Source organism: Amphiprion ocellaris, chromosome 21 (assembly GCF_022539595.1).
Source record: "Amphiprion ocellaris isolate individual 3 ecotype Okinawa chromosome 21, ASM2253959v1, whole genome shotgun sequence".
In the NCBI taxonomy this organism is placed as follows: domain Eukaryota; kingdom Metazoa; phylum Chordata; class Actinopteri; family Pomacentridae; genus Amphiprion; species Amphiprion ocellaris.
In genome coordinates, this window is record NC_072786.1 from 23,075,419 (window position 1) to 23,100,905 (window position 25,487).

The 25,487-nt window shown below is 39.6% G+C and overlaps 2 protein-coding genes across 4 annotated transcripts in view; one reads left to right on the top strand and one right to left on the bottom strand.

Annotated features, from left to right (window-relative positions):
- The window catches only part of LOC111578551 (HMG box-containing protein 1-like), a 17,089-nt gene extending 8,979 nt beyond the window's left edge, over window positions 1–8,110 (top strand). The window contains exons 6-12 of the mRNA XM_023285404.3: window positions 473–573; window positions 795–951; window positions 2,350–2,494; window positions 4,024–4,142; window positions 4,793–4,976; window positions 5,068–5,209; window positions 5,293–8,110. Coding sequence (XP_023141172.2) covers window positions 473–573; window positions 795–951; window positions 2,350–2,494; window positions 4,024–4,142; window positions 4,793–4,976; window positions 5,068–5,209; window positions 5,293–5,310 — 866 coding nt within the window. The 3' untranslated portion in view covers window positions 5,311–8,110. The remainder of the gene's footprint in view (window positions 1–472; window positions 574–794; window positions 952–2,349; window positions 2,495–4,023; window positions 4,143–4,792; window positions 4,977–5,067; window positions 5,210–5,292) is intronic.
- Window positions 8,111–8,757: 647 nt separating this feature from the next.
- ptprz1b (protein tyrosine phosphatase receptor type Z1b) overlaps window positions 8,758–25,487 on the bottom strand; it is a 74,712-nt gene continuing 57,982 nt past the window's right edge. The window contains exons 14-33 of one of the 3 annotated variants that reach the window (XM_035955153.2): window positions 24,465–24,692; window positions 22,138–23,691; window positions 20,367–20,511; window positions 20,200–20,291; window positions 20,004–20,089; window positions 19,019–19,039; window positions 18,293–18,389; window positions 18,123–18,205; window positions 17,913–18,047; window positions 17,263–17,394; window positions 17,014–17,171; window positions 16,763–16,898; window positions 15,528–15,674; window positions 15,321–15,414; window positions 14,873–14,946; window positions 14,653–14,781; window positions 14,412–14,564; window positions 14,156–14,298; window positions 11,978–12,113; window positions 8,758–11,848 (exon numbers count right to left, since the gene is read on the bottom strand). In XM_035955153.2, coding sequence (XP_035811046.2) covers window positions 11,705–11,848; window positions 11,978–12,113; window positions 14,156–14,298; window positions 14,412–14,564; window positions 14,653–14,781; window positions 14,873–14,946; window positions 15,321–15,414; window positions 15,528–15,674; window positions 16,763–16,898; window positions 17,014–17,171; window positions 17,263–17,394; window positions 17,913–18,047; window positions 18,123–18,205; window positions 18,293–18,389; window positions 19,019–19,039; window positions 20,004–20,089; window positions 20,200–20,291; window positions 20,367–20,511; window positions 22,138–23,691; window positions 24,465–24,692 — 3,887 coding nt within the window. In that variant the 3' untranslated portion in view covers window positions 8,758–11,704. The remainder of the gene's footprint in view (window positions 11,849–11,977; window positions 12,114–14,155; window positions 14,299–14,411; window positions 14,565–14,652; window positions 14,782–14,872; window positions 14,947–15,320; window positions 15,415–15,527; window positions 15,675–16,762; window positions 16,899–17,013; window positions 17,172–17,262; window positions 17,395–17,912; window positions 18,048–18,122; window positions 18,206–18,292; window positions 18,390–19,018; window positions 19,040–20,003; window positions 20,090–20,199; window positions 20,292–20,366; window positions 20,512–22,137; window positions 23,692–24,464; window positions 24,693–25,487) is intronic. The other 2 variants (XM_035955156.2, XM_035955155.2) reach the window with 2 other exon arrangements.

A 25,487-nucleotide genomic window follows, 5' to 3' on the forward strand; every position in this document is an offset into this window, starting at 1 on the left:
GTAGAGCTAATGTTTACTTTACAGTCACTGTCATTCATCTGAGCCCTCTTACTCTGCTTTCACAATGAAATGACTGTATTACGGTTAGAAACACTAAGTTCTTTGGTTCCAGTCTCAACCTGCAGTGTTTAGATCTGTGAGGCTTACAGTCTGCATGAAGGCAGCCGATTCGTCCCAGTCATGGCTGTTTGTGCTTCTCATGCTGTTTCCACAGAAGAGCAGTGAATGTGGCTCTGCAGTGTCAACCAGATCCTCTCTGTCTGATGATGAGGACATGGGCTGGAGCTTCTCCTGCCCACCAACTGCCTGGCACTGCTTCCTCAAAGGTAGAAACACACAAACAGAGTCAATCAAAGTGGCTTGTTTCTGTGCTCAAATGTAAAGGTATTTAAATTGGAAAAAGTGTCAGCATGTGAAGAATCTGGTTCTTTTAACGTGTGTGTGATGAGGAGCTGCTCGTCTCTGTCACCAGGAACTCATCTGCGTTTCCACAGTGGCTCTAATGTGGAGTGGCAGGACGCTGAAGACTTGGAGGAAGACGCTGCTGATGAGGAGCAGTCCAGATTTCTGAAGGTACATTAAGCAAGCAGCAGACTGACAGGCCTCTGATCCATGTATCATTTTTAATTCAGCATTTCTGGTACGACTTGACAGCAGCAAAGTTCCTCTTTAGTCAAATTGTATAATAACAGCAGCACTCTGTGTAATTCAAGGAGAAAAACTTAAACAGGTAAACTGACAATTGAAGGCAAAACTTACGTATTCCAAAATAAGCACTGTTCACTCTTTTGCAGAGTTATGGCTCTGAGGGTCTCCAGCTGGTGGAGCATGCAGAGATCGTTTTGTCTGGCGAGGCTGTCCTACAGCTGACTTTTGACCCCGGGGCATTTGGATGTACCCCCATGACCGCCCACTGCCACCTTGATCACCCCTTCTATGTCAAAAACAAAGGTAAGAGTGTGGTTGAAGAAACAACACTGAAAGTGATGAAATTACAATATTATAATTAGGCCTGCAGCAATTGATTATTTTAGTATTGAGTATTCTATCGATTATTCTGGCGATTAATCGAGTAACTGGATTCCGTGTTTGCATGCGTGTTACAGCATCAAAAACGGAAATGAGCGCGCTGTGCAACAGAAATAATCATCCTGGTGGAACATGAGTGGACATCTGTGGTGTATTGTGCATATATAGTATAGTACAGGGGTATTGTACATATATAGTATAGTACAGGGGTATTGTACATATATAGTATAGTACAGGGGTATTGTACATATATAGTATAGTACAGGGGTATTGTACATATATATATATATAGTACAGGGGTATTGTACATATATAGAATAGTACAGGGGTATTGTACATATATATAGTATAGTACAGGGGTATTGTACATATATAGTATAGTACAGGAGTATTCAACTAAAACTCAAAGCCATGGGAATCTACATGTATTTAGTTGGTGATACAGAAATCACATAAGTATGTTTTTATGTTTGGTCCGTTTAAACTGCTGCTACTGCAGCTGATAGAACACAAATAAGAAAACTGATCAGTTTATTAGTATTTATTACAGAGAACATTCAATCAGTAACTTTAGTTTCACTTTGATTTGGCCACAAATTAAAATGATTTCCTTCATTATGAGACAGTGTCAGACCTACATGCACTTCAACACAATATGTTTGAATCTATGAAGTCTGATAGTTTTATTGTGCAGCTGTCTGTTATCAATAATCAGCTGCATTGATCAGTAAAATAAATACATTAACACACGTTTAACAGTTTTCTACCAGCATTCCTGTCTCATATCATTTCCAGTTGCAACTTTTTACATAAATTTTTATGTTCCTCATTGTTCTCCATTAGACAATTGTTTCATTTTGTCCAGAAAAGGAGTCAAATGATGGTTAAACATTCATGTTTTTGTGACGAGTCTGAAGCAGAAAGTCTGAGTTCACAAAGAAAATTGAAAGCCACCTTCATACCTGTTAACTCTGACTGAGGTTTTAGTTTTTGTTGACTCGCACAAAGAAAGCCTGGATATGTTGAACTGCCTTCATTTTTCAGCCTCTGAACTGATAAACACCATAAACACTAGAAAAACTGCGCTGGTTAAAATAGAAGCGTCCCATCAAATTTAAAATAGCGTCTGGGCCCGGACTTGGATGTGGTCCACCAGTTAGTGACCCAGGGTCTAGTATGTAGTGGATTAAACAAAACCTCTATTCAGAGAACTTTGCCTCAAGGAATTTTAATAGTCAAATTACTCGAATAGCTCGAGGAATCGTTTCAGCCCTAATTATAACGACTGTTTCACATAAAATCTGTCCATCTTTCTGCCAGGGTGGTCGTCATTCTACCCGAGCCTGACTGTGGTGCATTATGGGATACCGTGCTATGAAATGGAAGTAGGAGATGTGTGCCTTCCCCCTGGACACAGAGATGCAAAGCACACGGATGATTCACTGGTCTTTGACACATTCAGAAGGTAAAGCAGAACACAGTGTAACGTTCCACTACCAGCAGACAATGAATGCATGGGCAGTTTTCCCTTTAGATGAGTCAGTGTTACAGGACAGGTTTGCACTTCTTCAAGTTTGTCTTAAAACAATGATCAAATTGCTTTTTGCAAATATTCATCCTGTTCATACTGAACATTAAGAAAACCCTTGTGTAATGTGTTTTGGCTGTTTTTGTTTTGTGCAAAATTCGAATATGTAACAGACACCTCCAGAGCAACAGTCTTTTTGTTACCATGTTTCCTTTATTAGCTCCAGGGGAGGGGATTTTCTGCTAACATTGCTGTAACTTCGCTTGGTTTCTTAAACTCAGACCACTGAAGGCTCATTTTAGCTTCACTTTAGATTTGATGAAGACTGTGACTTTTGTTCCAATTATTTCCATTGTAAGTGCCTTAGAAAGTAGCCATGTGTCCATTATGTACACTACTGTTCAAAAGTTTGGTGTCACTTAGAAATGTCCTTATTTTTGAAAGAAAAGCATTCTTTTGCAATGAAAAGAACATTAAATGAATGATAAATCCAGTGTAGACATTGTTAATGTGGTAAATGACTATTCTAGCTGGAAACAGCTGATTTTTAATGGAATATCTCCATAGAGGTACAGAGGAACATTTCCAGCAACCATCACTCCTGTGTTCTAATGCTACATTGTGTTAGCTGATGGTGTTGAAAGGCTCATTGATGATTAGAAAACCCTTGTGCAGTTATGTTAGAACATGAATAAAAGTGTGAGTTTCCATGGAAAACATGAAATTGTCTGGATGACCCCAAACTTTTCAACGGTAGTGTATTTTCATGTGCATTTCGACGTATCACATTAGAAGAAATTAATGGAAACAAACATTCTAAAAAAACAAACACCAATTTCACAATAAAAAGACTATTTTAAAAAGGCTTAATGTGGTCTATGAGAGATTGAATGACCTTTTGTGAGTAAGTTCTGAACATCACTTACATGACTGATCAGTTGTTTCATCTTCCTTTGTTGTCTTCGTCTCCATGTAGCATCAACCATATCCAACAGCTGTTTACCAACTGGCCTAAAGGAATATTTTCAGCTGAAATTGAAAATAACTTGGGTAGACTTTATGCTTTTCTCTTAAGGATAGACAGGTTTAGTTTGCTTCTTCTTCTGTTACTGGTTTTGTTCCCAGCTTCTTCTACTCTATTTATCACAACTATGCATAATGCAGCCTGTAGCGCCACCTTCTGACAGCACTGAACAGCCTACTTGCTACAAAGTACTAAAATACACAAGCTTAAGTCCAATTTTTAAAAATTATTTGTGACATTTCAAAAGTTCAGTTGATATTGGATTATATGTTTAAATGGCCTCAGTGAGCAAGAGAAGCGATAACAGCAAGTCAGACCTGATTCAGTGTTCATATGGACATCAGAATATGGTTTCAGGCTTAAAGAATTCCAAACGTGTCCAGTAATGCTGTTTTCAACCTAAACTAGCAGACCTGTGTTTGTGTGTGTGGCTCCTCCTCAGTTATGACTTCACTCCTCTGGACTCGTCTGCGGTTTACGTGCTGAGCAGTATGGCCAGACGGCGACACGTCTCCCAGTCCAGCAGAGAAGCTGTTTCTCCAGACAGAGACGTGTTACAAGGTACTTTATTATAGTCACTCATTGTGTCAATAAACAATAACATTAAGAGCATGCATTGTTCCATTTATAAGAACTTATTGTCTTGTAAAGGATAGATACAGTGTGGAACCTTATGTGAAGTATAATTTAAGCAAAACACAGAGATCCCTGTGAGCACAGTTACACTCAGGAACCATCAGCTTCCAGACAAGAACAGACTTAGTTTGCTGTGTAATTTAGGTGAAATTGAGAATAAGGTTCATTTTATGTTTTACTGTCCTATACGAAGATACAAGGGAGGAAGTTTTCTGTAAAATGTCCTCTGTTTATTCAGATTTCTTTTGGTTGGATGGCCATGAAAAATTAGAGTTATGTTTTAGAAGAAGAACCTTTTTCATGGCAGAATTTCTTTGCCAGACCTGAGATAAAAGGCAACGTATTTTGTTTAAGAGCTGAACAGCAGAATAATGTGTGTTTTGGATGTATTGCTGCAATGCTAGTGTACTTGTGTCTGGTGGTACTTGTGACTTGTGTGCATGACATGAAAATAAAGAAATCGATCAATCAATCATATAAGGAAAACAACCAGGCAGCTGCAATTGTCAGCTCAGTGTATTGGATGTATTTTACAGCACATGTGTAGTTTTACCTGAACTGTTGACAAATCACAGACCCGCACAGTCCCAGTCATTCCCACTCCAGTCAGCAGAAGGCAGCCAGAGGTCGGCCTGTCGGCACACAAGGAGGCAACGCTGCCACGCCAACCAAGTGCAAGCGGCCAATGAACGCCTTCATGCTGTTTGCCAAGAAGTTCAGAGTGGAGTACACACAGATGTACCCAGGCAAGGACAACAGGTCGGTGTGCTCAGTGTTTCGTCACGTGTGCCGAGAGGTGTTATTGTGTGTCTGTGTTTGGTAAACCACTGTGTTTGTGTCTGTGTTGCAGAGCGATCAGCGTCCTCCTCGGTGAGCGGTGGAAGAAAATGCGAAGTGAGGAGCGTCGCACATTCACAGTACAGGCCAAAGCACTCGCAGACGAGCAGAAAAGACTCAACCCAGACTGCTGGAAACGCAAACGAACCAACTCTGTAAGCACGCACACACACACACACACACATGGCTTCACTCAGGGCTTTGTACTTCTCTCTGATTCTGCCTCTTTGTCCAACAGGGTTGTCAAGGAAATTAAGGCTGCAGAAAAGAACAGAGGACAACTGACAGTGCCTTTAGGAGTACAAACACACACACACACACACACACACACACACACACACTCCCACACATATTCAGAAATGACCAGGAAAAAAGAGCTATGCACAACCCACTACTATGCTTCAGCACTATATTTTGTGTTCAGCACTATATTCTTACAAATCTTGTCACAGTAGAATATGAGCAACAGCCTCTGCTTTAGCAAACACTCGAAGCTGCTCTCAAAACATGTCACTTCTCTTTTTCTTGCTTTTCAAAGGTGCTACATGTAACATTTTTAAGTGCTACAAATGATTATTTGTTTATTGGAATTCTATCAAGGTGTTAACTGTTGACTTTTAATGCTGTAGAGCACCGTGGTGTTTCCTACTAGAGAGCATTTTTCCAAATAAAACTACAAAGCAGATCAGCAGGTTTTTAGTGACAGCTGGAGTTCACCTCCACGCATAATTTTACAGCAATGTGACAAAACAAACAAAAAAAAAATACAAGAGACTGATTCATTTCAGTTTCTCACTATATGCTTGAAACAGGTGGAAGATGTGGTGATGTAACCTTTTAGCCAAAGTAGAGAATGTAGCTTTTCTCCCAAAATTATATATTATACAATAAGAAATATACAATTTATATTTGTGCCTGTATTATTTGTACTTGTACTCAGTGTTATTACACAAGACTTATAATATTTTAACTTTGCTTTCATTTAATTTATCATGTAGTGTTTAGTTAATAAACTAATGTATACCATACGTTCTTAAATAGGGGCCTGGGTTTTTATTCACCTCACTTTAACAGAGAATAAGGTCTTTATTAGACACAACTGTGTTTATTTTGTTTTTCTTGTATTTTAGTAAGAAGTTTTCTTGAGTAGTTTTTCCCATTAAAAGTAACTTGTGGAGTTCCATTCAGTGTTTTACTCCATAAAACCTATTATGTACGTCCTGGAGGAAATGTTAGGTGCAGATTCTTCCTCAAAAAACATTTGTAAAACCAGTTTTAAGGCACTTTGGATTATTACTACCACGTTTCACCAGCCATTGGCAGGACTGGCCATCATGTCACAAGTGTGTTAGAGATAAACAAAACTAGACTCTACGAAAGGTTAAAAACTCCACAAGAATCCCCCAGAATATTCCACTATTTAAGGCTGTTATTTTGAAATATTAAAAAGGGCTGAATTCCTCTGTTTGAGGGATTTGGAATTAATACTGTTGAAATGTTGACTATGAAACGTGCCAGATTTTATCAGTAATTGCATCATTTGAGAATCTGCAGTCACTTAATATCATCAGGAATTCCATAAATTCAAATAGGAGTACATTAGGAGGGTGTACATTAAACTGTCATTCTAGCTCAGGCAGCACGATGAAGTAGAGCTTTGATTTGGATTTTTCAGCTATAATTACCTACACTGCTAAAGAGTCAGACAGTGCCTTCTCACAGCATCTGTGAGGGAAGACAGAGAACATACTTTTCAGTTTTTTAGATTTTAACATCTCTGTGTGCCATAATAATAATAATAGTAATTTTTAGCTTTGTTGTATCAAAGTATAATGAAAGACAAGTGAGGGCTGATGAGTGTTCTTGTTGCTCAAAGCTTTTTTTACAGCATTTCCAGAAAAAAATGCTCCTACTGAAGCAGTTAACTACCATAGGCATGAGACTTTTTTTGTTTTCTTTGTCCTGTTCTTTGATAACAGCAGCAGCTCCCACTCCCACTCTCTAGCCACTGTCAGGCAGGTAGTGTGCACACTGAGAAAAATCGAAACATTTAGTGACACATGTGACGGAAATTGAACCAAACTGATACGGTCAGTGGTGAACAATTACTGTGAACATTTGGTGGCGTTCACTGAACCAGAGTGGACTTTGCTAGTCATTCAGTATGATCAGGAATCAGAGCACAATACAAAGTTTTGTGTTGTGTTGTTTTGATTTTTTGGTGTCAAAAAGAAGCAAAATAGTTTTTCTTTGAATCTCTTTGGATGTGATCACATGTTCTTGTTAACGTTAAAGACAGAAGAAATGTTTGCATCTTGTTCCCTAGAGGTTTAGGCTGACTTTGAGTTTGAATTAAAAAGGAATATTATGCAAAAAGAACACGATTTGCCTGAAAAAGAGCCCTCAAAATTATACAAGCCTTGTTTGACATATAAGGAAATACCGTTCAAAAGTTTGGGAACAGTAGTGTACATGTTGGATTATTTTTCGGAGATGATTGGTTAAACACTGCTGTCACAATTTGGATGAGGTAATATAACTGCTTTTCCTGGTAAAACAAGACCGAGGGCTGTGCAAATGTTATCTCTAATTAAAAAATTTAAAAAAATCTGCCTTGGTAATGTGATATTACCTCAAGTGCATGTAAACACACCCACTGCAAACATCTTCTGGAATTCAGCAGGTACATGGGAACCCAGCTGTGTGAAGCTTTAGAAATGTCACTTGATTTGATGAGAGTAGGTGTGTGTAGATTTATCATCCATGCAAAGTGCAAAGGCAGGATGGGAAAAGCCTTTAAATACCCCCAGGGTGGGCACTCATATTCTCACTGCATAACGAGGTTTATTCTTAATGCACTATATACACTTTATCTTATGTGACTGCTACAGTATAATGTGTAATGACAAATATTAAAATGATTATATAGAAATATATATTTTTTGGTTTGACTTAATCTTTGGAAACATGCTTCCTTATCATGTCATGTACAGGTCGATCAGGGGAGACAATGCAATACAGTGTATGACAGTGAAAATAAAAGCATGATAAATCTGCTCTGTGTCTTTCCTTGTTGAGAAGAAATGATTCAGGGTCTAACATACACTACCAGTCAAAAGTTTGGACACACCTTCTCATTTAATGATTTCTCTTTATTTTCATGACTATTTACATTGTAGATTCTCACTGAAGGCATCAGAACTATGAATGAACACGTAGAATTATGTAGTAAACAAAAAATAAGTCAAAACATGTTTTATATTTTAGATTCTTCAAAGTAGCCACTCTGCTTTGATTACTGCTTTGTACACTCTTGACATTCTCTGGATGAGCTTCATGAGGTGGAACCTGAAATGGTTTTCACTTCACAGCTGTGCCTTGTCATGGTTAATTAGTGGAATTTCTTGCCTTCTTAATGGGGTTGGGACCATCAGTTGTGTTGTGCAGAAGTCAGGTTGATACTATATATATATATATATATATATATATATATATATATATATATATATATATATATATATATATATATATAGTCATGAAAATAAAGAAAAAACATTAAATGAGAAGATGTATCTAAACTTTTGACTGGTAGTGTAGACGTAACTTAACAAGAACATCTTTCCCTACCAGCCTGAGTCTGAGCAGGACCACTTCTTCTGCTGTCTCTGACAACATGACACCTAAAATGAAGAAGAGACAAGAGAAGGTTTGAAAGAAATCTTTAATCTTGCTGCTTTATACATACTGCACCAGTTTATGGCTGGAGATAAAGGTATAGACATGAAGCTGCTACTGTAATCAGAGAGATAAAAAGAGATAACGTTCCATTAAAACTATAAACATGATCAATATTTGCAGGCTAAAATTATCAAATAGAATCCACACAGTTATATATGTGTAAATGACTAGAAAATCACCTTTTATAGTAAAATAGAAAATATATAGAGATACAGTATAAACATACAGTAATTTGGCCTTTGAAGTATTCAGGGATATTTACACCAAAACATCTTTATTTCAATTAGAGCAGATCTGAATTGCTGCCTGTTCAGCTGCATACTCCTCTATGGTTTTGCATCTCCATATATATGGACTAAAAAGAAATCATACACTGGGGTGCAAAACAGCCACAGAGAGGCCGTGCCTTCGTCTGAAAGTGAGGTCAACTGATGGTGTCTGACACAACAGTAACATTTGGACTCCTTCAAAACAGTCGTAGCAAGTAGCAGAGGGATGTGCTGGGATTCAGAGTCTCAGCTGTAAGACCTTAATGCTGCTGAGGATAAACAGAAGGGAAAGTCTCCCAAAATAGCACTAAGTTCACCTTTTATTCTTTCCTTTCACTCCTTTCTCTCCTTTTATTAAGAGTGAATATTTGCCACACTTGAACAGCACAGTCTCAACTGAATGATGATTGTTTTTAGTTTTTTTTTTTTAAATCTTAGCTTACACTGATAAGACAGAGGATTATCATCTGTCAGGCTTTATTCCATTGCAAAGGACCTCTGTTATTCTGGATTTTGAGCAGAATGCCACATCAAATCCCAAATCTTTTACAAAACGTCTGAGCCTCGAGACATTTTTCTAATGAGCTCAGCGAGGCAGTGATCACCTTTAAGAAAATAGATAAAAATGACACATCCATATTTTGGCATATTAGTCGCACATTTGTATCAAAACAGGTTTAAAGTACAAGAACATGAGTTGCAAAAGGCACTGGTTACCAGAGACCATGGAGCCAGTGGCAAGGAGACAAAAAAACCCAAAAAAAACAGCAGTCGTTTCATTCTCACTAGTGAGGCCTTGGAGAATTTGGCTATTAAAACATTATTCTAAATAAAGATACATGGTAGTTTGAGTCCCACAATGTGCTGGTTAATGTGCAGTGCAAAAAATATTCATAGGAAACCAGGGTTTTGTTAAAATGTCATTTCCTGCATTATTTCCCTTTGGACATTAAAGTCATCTATCATTCTTTCAGAAATCTTACTAGTGACATTTTTATTAATATGTATGCTTTTTTAAAGAAAGTCATCAGAGGAAAAAAAATAGTTTAAAAAAGCAATAAGGGGTCGATAAGAAAAAAATAAAAGAAATAATTGTTACATAAAGAATAAAATAGACACAAGTCACGAATCTAAGTTCGGTCTCTTACTGGAATTACAAAGCAGACTCCTTATAATTAAGAAAGATCATTTCCAGTAACACAGATTGCTGTATTTCATGTTCATTTAGTTGTTAAAGAAACCTTGTAGCAAATGTTTGGCCTTGGTCTGCTGCTGAGTTGGAAAGTTTGTAGGTTCTTGTTTGAAAGGCAGTGAAGCTTTGTTGGGTCCCACCACCTATCTGTAACTAATGGCTTTAATAATGGTTAATAAATCATTTACTAACACTTTACAGATCAGTTATGAAGCTACCAAAATCCCACGGTAGTTTCAGTTTGGTATAAAATGCACACATAAAATTAGTAGGTACGCCATTAAAGGTGAAACATGCAAGATCTTGAAGATAACCGCAGCATTAATATAGCAGCAAACCACTATCTGCTGTGCAAACACAGAGCGGAGTCATGGTGGCTTCAGCAGAGAATGAAGTTACGCTCCCTCTGTGTATGTTGTGATCTTCGATGTTCTATTCCATTTTTGGCAGTGTTAGTGTGCATTGGTGCATGTGAGTCCCTCCCTTTGAAACTGTTGGCTCTCCATGTATTTTTAAGCAGACTGCGAGTGACCTTCCATATCACAAAGTGCCAGCTTTCTATCAGTAACTTTACTTGAGTTCACAACAACTCATTATGGCCATTGCTAATGGCTGTGGCTGGCTTGTTTTTTAATTGGCTCTTATGTACACAATTTTGAGATGCTTCCGAATCTCACATATAAAACATTTAATAAAAAGTTCAAATCTGCAGTTGGGTCAATATATAGTTGAGGGACTTTTGAAGTCCATGGGGTATGTCTTGCTTACATTTTTATTAAAAGTGAAAAAACTGGATATCATTAATTAGATTCATTAATACTAAAGTATGTCTCCATCTGAAGGGAGTTATCACAGCCTGACAGTCCAAACTCATTCATTGCTTACAACTACTCCATAAATTATTAGTATGAGGTTTATTACCTGTTACTAAAGCCATTAGTTCACCTGTATAGAGGGTGCCTTATTATAAAGTGGTACCTTTGACCTTTTGGCTACTTCATCTCATATGAGGGTTATCACCAGAAATGAGCTGTGTCTGCTGGACATGCTAACACCGACAGGTAGCTAAAGGTCACTTTTAATGGTGTGTCCAAACCTGACAAATATGTTTAGTGAGGTTGTGAGACAGACCTGAAATTTGTCAAAAGAAAATCCTTTCAATAGCAGACAGCTGGAGTAGCTGGAGCTCCTGGTAAAAGCCTCCACTCATAATGAAAAGTAAGATTTCATTTTGTAAGATATGATTGAAAGCAAGAGACTGGGTTATTTTGGACTGTTATAATGTGAGAAAAGATGTGATGAATAAAGATGACTGAATATTAAATCCTTAGCATGCTCAGCTGACACAGCTATGAACCACAGACAGAAATGATGGTGTTATCCTCTTACCACGTTTAAGGTGTGTGATGAGTTTTCTGTATATGTGACGTGTTTGCGTGTTAAATACGTGTCTACATGAGCGACTCCAGGCTCTCTGCGATGTTGGTCTGTCCCAGTGGTACAGATCCATTGGTCTCTGGACTCTGCAGGGCTCTCTGGTCCTCCTGGCTGCTCACCAGGCTCAGCACAGCTCGGTACAGATACTGGTACTGCTCCTACATGGGGAAAAACACAGAATCAAGACTGCTCCTCCCGTAACATAATGTTAAAACACACAGTACCTGCCTCTGTCTAAATAGGTTAACTGATTGTGAAATGAGAACATTAAGAGTCCCAGTACTTACCACATCATTAAATACCCCAGGTCTCATGAGGTTGGTCATCCGAGCCACCTGATAGACGTCTACTGCTCCCTCCTCCTCCAGCTGACTGGACAGCATGGTGAGAGCGCAAAACAGCCCTGATGTAGCACCTCCCAAACTGCACACACAAAGAAAGAACAAAATGTTAAACGAAATATGTCTGCGAGCAGTGAGGAAGGGGCCAAGCAGTTCTACACGCCATCATCGCCATGGCAACTTAATCTGATAATGGTGAAAGTGTAGCTGTGAGCACTGACAGCATGTTTTATGTCAGTTGAACAAAGAGTGGGAGTAAATGATAGAGGAGGTCATATCCTGTTGTGGCCATTTGCCTGCTTTGGACAAAATGATTCATGGTGAGTTTGACTCTGCAGACTCAAAGGATCACAGATGACCAAGTATCTAAACCCTCACATTACAAATAACACCTAATGTCAGCTGTGCTAACTAACATGAAATCACAATTTATCATGCCTCATGGTCAGGATCTCTCAAGGCATTACTTACTCCAGAATCCCTTTGGAGGGAAACACATGAACGCTTACAAGTAAAAAAAAGTTGGTTTTACTTATTGCAGCGTCTCACCAGCAGTCAGATGGCTGATTGTGGAAAGATTTTTTAAATTATATTAAGAAAGCCACTTCCAGTCCAAACACTCCCTGTTTGGCACCTTTGCTGCCAAATTTAATAGGCTGTAACTGGCAAATGGCTTTGAAAATAAAAAAAGTTGATCTAATACCTTTTGCAAGGATTTGGCAGAAGATGATTTGTGCCAAATTTAGTGAAAATTTGGTCACAGAAAACTTTTAAGGTTTTTGATTAAATGCAGCATAGCAGGCAGGCTGGCAGATTCCATCCGTTATCAGATTCTATTCTTATAATCTACCAAGATTTCACTAGGGATGGCAACCATTTTTACAGGCAACACATCCAATAGGATTAAGAAAAATGCCTTTCTTCTTACTGCAGTACCTCTAAGTGCTCAAATAATCTGGGGTCTCGATTTCATGAACCAAGTTGCTGAGATATGATCACACTTGTGAAATAACTGGTATGTAGTTTTGCTATTTATTTCAACTGGCCTCATTTGAAACAAGAAAAGCACTCAGCGAGCGCAGTACTCCACCAAGGCTGCTCAGTCGTTGTGTGATTTCCGATGCCTGAAATCTTGAAAAAAATTGTGGCAGAAATTATGACAGCATAGAATGTGTCCATTTAATATAGATGTATGCACAAACAAATTTACCTTGGGCTGAGCACAGGTGTGTGTTATGCATGTGTACGTTATGTATAGGATACCGAATAGCGTGACCTAAATATGTAGCAGGCAGCAGGAATTGATGGGACTCAGAAACACCCCCACAATTTAATCAATTGTTCCTTGTATCATTTCTGTCAGATAAGTCCTGATAAGAACACAGTGGTGGATTCGCAGTAGGATCACAATCATGTGATCGTCAGCAGGCAGCTGATGTAGTGTTCACTTGTTGTCATGGTTACAGTGATGCCTTGCCGCTATCTTGAAATGATACATAAATCTTTAACAGATTCATGGATCCAGACTATAAGTCGCATCACTGCCAAAATCTAATCACTTGGTCCTTGTGTCATTTCTGACCTTCCCAGAAAATTTCATCCAAATTCATTAGTCTGTTTTGAGCAATGTTGCGAACAGACAAACAGATGGACAAACATGATCGTCACATGACTCCGCCATTCCTTGAGTAAAAAACTCAGTATGATAACTACTGTGAAGGCCGGTCTAAAGATCATTTTGGAACTTGGAGCATGAAAAGAGGGGAAAAAATTGTGTAAAATCTAACACGGTGGAAACTGACCTCACATAGTAATATGAACTTGACTTGATCCAAGGAATCCAATGGTATCTCTTTTTTGAAAATTTCGGACACAAATGGGCAAATGCGCTCCCAAAGTCTGTCAAAGGCCCATTAATGGCAGTAAAGTGCTTAAGGAGCAGAAATAAAATTTGGTGTAAAGCATCAGGGTACTGTCCCTAATTAATGTGACACATTTCTAAATGTTATACCATATAGTTCTAGTGGTTGTCAAGAAATATAAGAAAAGATAAAAACAAAGTGGGTGCCCATGCAGCTTCCCTGCTGGGCCCCTAATGAGGGATTGTGTCTGTGTCATACTCACGGATCATGTACAATTGTGGGTCCCTGTGTGTGTCTGCTGTGCTCTTTGACTGTGCTGACCAGATCAAAACTGTTTCTGATGGGACTGTCTGGGTTTGGCCAGCAGGCAGCACTGTACTGACGCACCTCCAACACGTAATTACTCTAAATGGGTGCAGAGGAAAACAAAAGGATTGAAAAGTGAGTCACAAGTCTGTACATGATTGTATTTAATGTTTTATATATGTAAAATATACTCTTGTGTGTGTGTGTGTTACCTGTGGAGACTCCACTGTAAAGTCCTGCACCAAAAGTCTCTCATCATTCGACAGACACACACGCTCCTCCCCAGAGCACGACACAGTAAAACCGTCAAAGCTCATTGGCTGGTCTTTACTGGGCCAATAGACACAACGCTCCCTCTCTTCAGTCTGAATCAACACAATGTAAAAGTGTTTGTGATTATATACAGTAATGTAGAAGAACCATGTAGAGAGTGTGTGTGTCTTTACACTGTACCTGATTGTGTGTGTCTGGCAGACAGACCACACTTTGTGTGTTGTGCTCCCAGATCAGCCTCCAGAAATCAGCCACTGTGCTGCTCAGAGGAGTCTGGCTCACTATGAACTCCTTACAGTAGTGATGTCCCTACAAACATGCGAGCAGCATCAAACTACCAGCAAACGTTTTGTTCATAAATTAAAAATGGTATTAAATACATCATTTCCAGCTGTCTTACCATCACATAAGAGGCATTGATGTAGCCTGTGGAGTTTGTCTCTGAAGCGGTCAGACAGACTCTGGATCTCTCCACTACACGACACAAAGAGACATGAATTAACAATACAACACCTGAAAATAAGCCCACAAACTACTAGAGAGTAATACATTTCAGTGTGTCACTGCCTTAAAGGTGTGATTTTAAAAAAGAAGTCTGTGGAAGAAATAGTGAAGCTGTGAAAGCCTTCCCTCCTCAATCTGCAGCTATATATTTTCACAATGTTGAAAAAAATGACAAAAAATGATATTAAAAGTTAAAGTATCATTGAAAAACTGCATCGAGGGCTTTTACAAGCAGCACAGCATCATGTTACACCCAACAGCCACCAATGTGACTGCAATGAATGACATTAATGGGCATTACAGTTACAACATGGATGAGAGCTAAGAAATCTGTCCCTGCTTACCAGGCATCAGGGCTCTGGCTCTGTTCCGCTCAGCGTTGCCATCTTTCAGAGCAGTGCTGTAGTCTGCATGCTTCGCTTGACGCTGACTAATTAACTGAAACAAAAAGAAACAATCAAAAAATGTGTTGGCTAAATGCCTGAGATGTGAAGCCATTCATTTTGATTCAGAAGTTTATACAATGTGGGGTATAAAGTGAAGTGTAATACCTTGAATTGTTTGTCCATGCGAGTCCTGCCTGTCGCTCCAGGGGTCAGGAGGTCCGACACGTAAGTATGGAGGAGGTTAGAGGTCACCAAGGTGTCCCGGCTCAAGATAGCCTCCACCAGAGCATCATGGATGAACACATACTGCTCCTAGAAGAGAGAGAAACAGAAAGAGACAATTAATGACAACTCACCATTTCAGGCTATAACTACTTCATATATATTTATAGGTTAGGGTAAAGGTAATGGTCTATATTGTTTAGTATGTCAATTAGTGTACTACTGTTCAAAAGTTCGGGGTCACTTAGAAATGTCCTTATTTTTGAAAGAAAAATTGTTTTTTCAATGAAGATATCATTAAATGAATCATAAATCCAGTCTAGACATTGTTCATGTGGTAAATGATTATTGTAGCTGGAAACGGCTGATTTTTAATGGAATATCTCCATAGAGGTACAGAGGAACATTTCCAGCAACCATCACTCCTGTGTTCTAATGCTACATTGTGTTAGCTAATGGTGTTGAAAGGCTAACTGATGATTAGAAAACCCTTGTGCAGTTATGTTAGCACATGGATAAAAGTGGGAGTTTTCATGGAAAACATGAAATTGTCTGGGTGACTCCAAACTTTTCAACGGTAGTTTACATACATGTGTTTTTTCCCTTAACTTTAGAGCATATTACATTGACATGCATTCATTATCTGGAGACTTATATCAGACCAACTGCTACTTGCCTCACCCAAACCCATATTAGGCTCCTTTTCATCAAATGAATCAAAGTCTTACCTCTTTCTCTCAGTGTGCCTCAGTGTTACAGCTCAAAATATTACAAAGATGGTTCATGTTACCATGACTGTATAACCCCTGGTTTCACGACTGTTCTAAATGGGCTGGTTTGCTCTGGAAACCAATGAGCTGCTGCTGTTTGGATCCCGTTCAGGAAGTAAATTCTCTGTGTCTGTGACAGCTGTGCACCGTTTGAGCTGGATTGGTTAGGTGTTACAAAGTACCAGAGTTGCTTTCTTACTCGCTTGAAGTAAGCATTTTTAGTTAAACAGCTTTGTTTTTTTATAATAACCACAAAATACAATTTAAAAAATCCCTATATGGGACCTTTAAACTAAATCTTTGTACTCTAATTAAATAGTTTATATTTTGGAGGCTTTTAGTTCCCAAAGGCAGGTAGATTCCCACAAAAAATAAACAGATTTATGTCCATCAAGACTCCTTGCTTACCTCCGTCTGAACCAGGAAGTTCCTCTGGGTCCGCACATGTTTCAGGAAGCCAAGAACATTTACCGTCCCTTGATCTTGGATCTGCTGCAACATGCTGTCAATCACTATGTAGGTTCCTGTCCGTCCTACACCAGCACTGTGGAGGACACATGACACGTTAACTCTATGTTAACTGCATGGTTTGTCTTCAGTATTTAAGTATTTTTATTTGAAAGGATCTTTTCATTTATGCACACATGCATGCGTTCTACCTGCAGTGTACCAAGACAGGTCCCATCTCCTGTGTCCGGGCCCGAGAGGACGCTCTGATGAAGGACAGGACAGGCAGAGTGTATTCAGGGACACCCATGTCTGGCCACTGGGTATAGTGGTAATGGAGGACTGTGTGTTCAACTTTCCTTTGAGACACCTGGAGGACCAGAGAAGGTGTGTTTTCAGTTCGAGGTAAACCTCCAATTCCATTTGAATTGTCACTGAAGTCACTGTGTGAATAAAAATACCTTATTCATGGTGTCCCTGATAGAGAACGTCCGCAGTGTGTAGTAAGCAAGCGCCTTGGTGTTTTTCAGGGTCACCTGGTAAGGACCGTATTCTTCTTGGGTCTCCTCTGGCCAGTACTGGTCACATTTTGTCTATGGAAAGATAGAAAGTGATGATGCTATGTAGAATCTGAAGTTAATAATCCTGCAGTTCAATTTCAGGCTCAATATCTTTGTCCTACATCTTAGAACACCAGGCAAAAATGTGCAAGAAGAATCCTGCAAATGTGTGACCCTGACCAGAAGACTGGAGTAGCTTCTGCAATTTTTCATCTCTCAGTCAGAATCTGGTGTTGGAATGTAATTGGTGAACAAGTTTGAACTGATTCAATACAAAAAGCAACTGCCTGGAGTCAACGGGGCACTTTCTTCCAGAATAATATTCAAAATGAATAACGCATTCTTTCTCAGACATTTTTGATATGAAGCCTTGCACTGACACTGAAATGCTAAAAAATTGAATTACTATAGATAAATTGAATGAACCAAGCCTGTCTTCCTATGTGTTCCTGAAAAGAAAGATTAATTATTTAATAGCTAGATGTGTGTTTAAGATCAGATAAAACTGTACTGATCTCTGCAGTGAAGTTTGCGTTTGTGAAAGCTCCTACCCGTCCTTTCTCCTTCAGATTGGTGATCATGACAATAACTCCAATGTTCTGCTGCCAGATCATCCTCCAGAAGTCTTCCCTGCCGGCTCTGAGAGGCCCCTGAGCTGCGATGTATGCCCTCGTTCGCTCATAACCCTACAAAGACACATCTATTTGCTCACAACACCCTGGATATAATGCATGCAGTATGCATATAGGAAACATACTTACATCTACAAAGTTAGCATTGATGTAGTCTCCGCATTTCCCATCTCTGTCCAAACTGTTGGAGAGCTTCACTCTGCTGTGGTCATCTAAGAGAGGAAACAGTTAATTAGTTACATTTCTGTGGGCTTGTATAATTAAATAGTAAACTGTGATTACACTGAACGACTGCATACAGGCCAGTATGTTGATGTAACGGTTCTTGCTTTTGTTGTCAGGGTGATTGGAGCTGTCGGCGGTGATGCCCATGTCCACCGTACACGCCTGCACCTCCTAAAATACAACAGAATAGGAAACATTGTAATAAAATAAGATTCATTACTCAGAAAAGCACTGCAGGCGGTTGTGAACATCAAATGAGGCAGTTTTTCTTATGCATAGAAAAGTTTGTTATCGTTTCTGATGCTACATTTCCTGCCTTGAGTAGTAATTTAATAATCAAATGTTTACAGGTAAAACTTAAGCACTTATGAATTACAACATCACTAGACGAAGAAGAGGAGTTGTACATAGAAGAAAAACAATAAGTCTGTGGGAGAAGAAGAAATAAAAGCAGATATTATAGGATTACATAAAACCCTGCTTCTGACAGCATGCAAGAGAAATTCTTCATCTACTGAATGTGATCTAATATTTAAACCTCATATTTCAGTAAAACTGTGTTAGTTCCAATAAAAACACAGTTAAAATAACAAAAAATGAGGATTACTTCAACGGCAGCTACAGAATGATAAAATATGTAAACTGCCACTTACAAGGCACAATGAAAAGGACTTTATTTTGGCAACAGATGGTGAAACAAGGGATATTTTGCTTTTGAACAAATGTACTTTTTCTGAGTTGTAAAGAAAGGACAAGAAAACAACACCTCTGCAACTGGAGAGGGATGGCAGGTGTCTTACCTCGTAGGATTCTTTGACAATCTAATGGAGGGTGGTGAGGATGCAGAAAGCACGACGATGGTGGTGGAGGTGGTGAGAGGAGAGTGGGAAAGGGGGACAAGATGACAGACAGACAGACAGACAGACAGGGAGTCAGTGCAGGTACAGGAATCTGGGGTTCAGATACACACAGAGAGGCAGTGCAAAGTGGGAAATATTCTGATTTTCCCATCAGAGCTGTGGACTTTATGCTTGTACTGTTAGCCATGTCCTACATAATGACTTTCTTTTTTTTTTTTTGCTGAAGAATAATTAGCTTAAAGCAAAATGTGTGTTTATTGTTGCAGCTATACAGAAAGTAAAACACAGTTACAAACTGCTGGAAAACACACAAATACACCGGCAATTACAAGGAACAAGTATGCTTTAGTTACTCCTATCTGTGTGTGTTACGCAGGAGGTTCATGCTAGGAAACAGAGGTGACTAATGCCATGCAGATGTACCTGCTGTTCAAACTAACCCACAAGCTGTTCTCAGACAGCTAAACAACGATCACATATGTCAAGACTCGACATGAGACATTTCTAACATCTTTTTGCACATTCAGTATGAGCAGAGATGGAGAAGCCTGAAAGCCTGCAGCAGGTAGTTTTCCTCTGTCTGTCCTACACTGTGCAAAGCTGTCTGTCAAATCTGAGGTGTGACGGGTTTGAATTTCGAGTCTGGAATGACAAACATGCTGCACTGCCATTGTTAGTACCAAAACATCACTCCTACATACTGATGCACAACATGTTCTACATGAAGTTACACATCAACTCTGTGCTAAGTGATGCTCCTAAAGAACATGATGTTAATACAGATATGGAAGAGCATTAAGGAGCTATGACGAATGAATAATAAAACCTCAGGAGACCTCCTAAAAAAGCATTTAAAGTTTTCTTTTTTAATATCTCGTGGGGGATTTTTCTGAACTCAAATTGTCTTATTTAAAATCTCACATACCTCAAACTCCTTGGAGAAAGTGTTAGTGGTGTGGAGCTCCATGACATGCTTCACAAACTGCTTCACCGTCAGCGGCTCGTGACCATCTGTAACACAAGACTGAACATTTAGCTGGATCCTTAACACCACAGCTTCACAAGGTTTCACACTGCAATTCTAATCAAGCTACCCACAAGTGTGTGTGTGTCTATGTTACCTGTAGCCAACAGCAAGGGTGTCGAAGGAGCAGACAGCACTTTAGGTGAAGCGCTATCATCTGGGTAGAAATTAGCTGCCTGGAAACAGTTTCTGAGACACAAATAAAGTAAATAAAGTGCAGGGGTGAAACTGATACAGACACTGTGTGTTTGTGTGGGTGTGTACCTCCAGTAGATGAGGATGCCCACCAGTACCAGCAGACAAAGGATGGTGAGAGTGGAGACGACAGCCAGAGGAATGACTGTCCTCTTCTCCCTCTCCACACCTTCAACGAGCCCAACACGAGACTCATGGCTGCTGTTGCTGCCCTCTGAAAGGAAGCAGAGGCAGAGGACGATGAGGCAGAAGTGGTGGTCAAGAGACAAAGGAGTGTTAGAGTCAGGTACAGTTTGCAAGGTCAAGAATGAACTTTGAAGATACGTTTATCATTTTTATTGCACAAAACAATAGCTAGGAAGTGGTATACAGAAGAGAAGAAACAAAACAATGCCTGACTAAATGTTCACATCTTTTTGAACACATTTTAACAGGTTTGAACAGTATTATCCACCTTATTGAGGATTTTCAAATGTCTGCTTAAACTGTCCTGACAGAAAGCATCCACCAGACATTAAATCTGCACTAATGGATTTGTTGGCCACATGAGGGCAGCATGAACAAGCTGTAAACTATAGACTGTATGATAATAAATTATTATACAGTCTATGCTGGAAACACAACATTGTTTTTCACTGAAGAAAAAGCAAAGGTGGATTTCATCTTACTTAGCTAGACCATTCTGTACTACTCCCTGCACCTCATTATCATTCTGCAATAGGGGAAAAACACCTTCACAATCATCTTGTATGGAGCTAAGCTAAGAATGCAGCTTCACAGTTCCCTCTAAATAGGGACGGGTGGAATTGTCTTGATGAAACAACTACATGCAGGGATGGAAACACTGTCATTCACTAGCAGGGCTGCCTTACTGCCTGATCACATCGTCAGCGAAACTTGAAAATTTCAGTGTGGCAGGTTGCTGCCCAAAGCTTGTTGGTTCCTACAGTGAAGTGGATTTTGAAAATGGTAACACACAGAAAGTGTGAGGAGAGGAAATGCACGTCCAATAAAAGGCTTGTACCAGCAGCCTACATCCAGTGAGTCAGATTAAGGTAAAATTGTGTCCCATTTAGGTGGAATTATCATTACCCAGAATTGTCTCCCCTTACATTTTGTTAATAATCTTGTTAATTTGTTGACAAGATTTATGAATCTTCTTATAGACATGTCTTTTGTCATTTACCAAATGCATATAACAACTGATGAGAAAAAGATCTGGGCGTTTAGCAGCTACATGTCCAACTGCACTCATTCTTGATTCACTGTAGAATCAAGTGATAACTCTAGAGATTGCAGGATGATAGACGGTTTCCAAACAACTGGCTGCAATACTGGCCGATGGCTATGCAGCGTCCACCAATCAGATGAGGACACACATCAATGTTTTGCATAGAGACAGTGTGATTGTGTACCTGGCATAATAAATATTTAAAGTTCATGTTAAATAATACAGTTTTATTTGTAAATTCTGAGTGCAATAAGGTTGTTGGTTATAGTACAGTGTTATTATTGTAGTAGACTGAAGATGAAAGCTGCTACTCTGCCAAATGGCCCTTTCCTGCTCCAAACTATCATTATTACATCAGCCTTTAAAAAAAATCCTGTCGGCGGACCTCTATCTATGACCTCTATCCCTTCCACGTGACACATTTGATCCAGCGTTAAGGTTTTATGTTTTCACCAACAACAGCAGCACAAAGCATGATTCCTGGCTGTGACCATAGCAAACAAAGAAAAGAAACTGTCGGTTTCAACCTTATGTGATGGAAAATGATTTGCCCTGTCACATTGCAAAGAGGCAGAGGTGTATAGAGTTCAAATACTGTGTAACATTTACCTTCCATGTGCTCCTCCATTGCCTTGCTGGTATGTGTCAGTCTGTGCAGAGGAACAAGACGCCCCAACACTGGGCTTCTTGCAGCATCAAACAACAACCCATCCACACCTGAGAACTCCTGTAAACTGTCTGTAGCACCTCCTTGTAGATATTTTTCATCTCTTTTATCATCTTTGTCCTTATTATTCTCAAGAGTAGACATAACTCCAAACACTGGACTGTCAGGACTTGTGTTTTGACCCTCTTCATTATGACTCCCATCTCCATGTTGTCTGCTGCTGTCCAACAGTTGGGATTTTGCTGTAGGTTTATTTCTACCGACAGGCAGCTGCAGACTTCCTCTTCTTGCAAACAGTAATTCTTCATTGCTGTAATTCGTTCTAATGTCTTTCTCACCAGAATCATTTTCACCAGCCATGAAACCCTCTGTATCATCATTACCTTCCTTTGGAATTTCTTTGGCATCAAAATCATCATGTTCTCCAGATCCACTGGCACCCTCAGCCCCACTGCCACTCTCACTGAACACTGTCCTAACTGCTGCCTCAGTTTGTTTCTCTTTTTCTTTCAGCAGGTCACAGCCTGCTGTGCTATTGAGCTGTCTAACACTCTCATTTGTTTTTCTGTCCACTTTGTTCACTGTCTGATTCCTGATGTCGTTTACTCCTTCTCCCCCTATCTTTTCTTCTCCCTCACCACTTAACTCACTTACATTGTCCTCTATCTCTGACTCTGACTCTGTTTCAAACTCTTTCTTGACACCAATTTTCCTTCGTGCTCCATCTGTACCACTATCTCTTTCAGTGGCAATTTTACTTCTTGGTGTACTGCTCTTTTCATCCAACTTGAAGCTAAGAACAGAGTTTTCAAAAGCAGAATATTTGGTTTTAACAGTACCAGCTTCATCCAGTTCCTGATTGAGCCTGTTGCTGTCAAGACCAGAGCCTGATCCACTGCCTTCTGTTGGACTGTCTGACAAATCTAAACCTTTAGAATCAAACAAAGATGCGACTGAACTGAAGCTGTAGTCGTTTATATGTCTATCCGCCCTGGCTTCGACTTCATTGCCATGGTCCAACAACATATCCAGATCATCTTGAATCCTGCTGTCACTTTCAGTAAGAAAGGTATTTAGGGTGTTTCCTTTAACAGTGTTTTTTTTCAATAAGTTGATGGTACTTGAGCCAACACCAGAAATCACAGGAAGAGAGTATGTAGAATCCAAAGTAGTAGAGATTTGAGGGTCTTCTAAATCCATCTGTAAGGGGACAATAAAGGCCTCTTCAGAGGGTTTGCCATTATGATGAAAGATAACACTGCTCTTATTGTTTTCATGGAGGGCAGGAGAAGGACGGAAACTGTTGCTGTATTCATCGAAGCCTGTGAGTGACGGAGGTGCGACACTGTATAAATCTCCTCCTTCAGAGAATTCAGAGACAGGGAGTGCCGGCATTGCAGTGTGGATGATCATTCCATTTAGAGTGTTTGGAGAGTTTGTGAAGCCAGAAGACTGATCAATACTTGAGTCCTTAACTCTGGATGTGGGTGTATTTGCTGTAAATAAAGCCAAAGTGAAAAAAAAAACATTTCCAGGAAATCAAATGTGTCCTTTTAAAATGTGTTTTTCATGCCAAGAAAGGTGGGAAAAAAGGTAACAACTGAACTTCCCAGATATGGTGCACATGAAAGTTTGAAGATACAGAGTCTGAGTGCAGGCAGAGGCAACATCCCCACACATGTTCAAGGAAGAGAGCCCAGAACTGGAAATTTACTCCACTTGCAAATGAAAAGATGCCATTAATGGAGAAGACTAAGAGGTGAGGCACCCTCAAGATGAAATGAAACCTGCTCTTTGAGGACAGAAAAAAAGCGCGACCACCAGAGAGCGCCACTGAGCCATAGGAAAGAATTCAGACACACAAGTAGTCCCAAAAGTAGATATTAATCACTGTGCTTGAGTGGATTTCAGTAGATTATATTGAGCCAGGAAAAGTTTGACCTTGTTAAGTTAGGTGCTAAAAGATTTGAGCCAAGCATATGTAATTTCTGAACCAGATCGGAGAGAGAGGAAGCCATTGATCATCACTGTAATCATCATCAACACCACCTTATTCTTTCTGACCACCACCACCAGCTTTGCCTACATCATGTCACGTTACAAAACGCCACCCTGACCACAGAGCACAGCCGTGATTAGCTGCACTGTAGCGTAGCCATTAGAGGAGAAAGGCAAGCATTTACCACAATTAACATGCATTCATACCATGCTGCTTTCTAAGGCATGTGAGATTTATTTCAAAAGAAGCTGTTTGGGTGTCTGGTCTTACCAGTGAACATGGGCTGAGTCGTATGCATCAGCACTCTGAGCAGAGAGGAGGTGGTGAATGTTTTGTAGACCGAATTGGCAAGTGTGTTGCTGGCAGTCGCTGTCTTTTCCGTGATCCAGAGAGAGGAGGGGGTGGAGGACACTGAGGTGATGGTTTTCGTTAGGGGTTGGATCACAGGGGCATCGCTGTCTTCAGAGGACGACAGGGAGCCTTCGTCTTCTTTATCACCTGAGGACAAAATGTACAGGAAGATGGCATGATGGGATGTGACGTGTTGTGGCATAACATGACATGGGATGATATGATGTGATGTGACATGTCATTTAAGCAGGGCAACATAAGAAAAAAAAATCTAAAAAAAAACAGAAACCCAATCTGAGTAAGACTGAGATTTTTAGATCTTCATATCTACAAAAAAAAAATCATAAATCACTGACAAAACATATCCTGAGTAATAGTGGAGAAAGCTGAGTAAATGCTTACTGAACAATGCATCTTTTTTCCTTTTTTCTTTCTTTTCAAGGGTTTTGAGACAGCAAATTTAAACACATTAAAACTAAACAGCCACCCAGAGGAAATTTTGCTGCTCACAACAGTCTTTTCTTTGTCTCATCGAAAATAAATCATCCTCTTATTTGGAGATTACTGAATTCTGACCCGTTTCTGCTAAACCCCCTCTTAGGAGAGGTAAGGAGATAAAGCATAAACCAATCTAAGACAAATTATCCTGTCCACTTTGAGAATAATGGGAGAAACACAAGATAAGCAGGAATTCTTTTGCTCTGTTCAAAGGCTTCTCAGAGCTTTTTCTTTAACAACCTTAAGGAGCAATAAATAGACAAGAGAAAAGTCTCTGCTGACAGTGGACAACAGGCCAAATACACCCTGGACAGGTCATCAGTTCATCACAGGAGTAACACAAAGAGACAGACAACCATGCATGCACCTGGCTAATTAAGAACCACCACTTAACCTACCATGCACGTCACACAGTGAGAACATACAAGCTCCACATGGACAGCA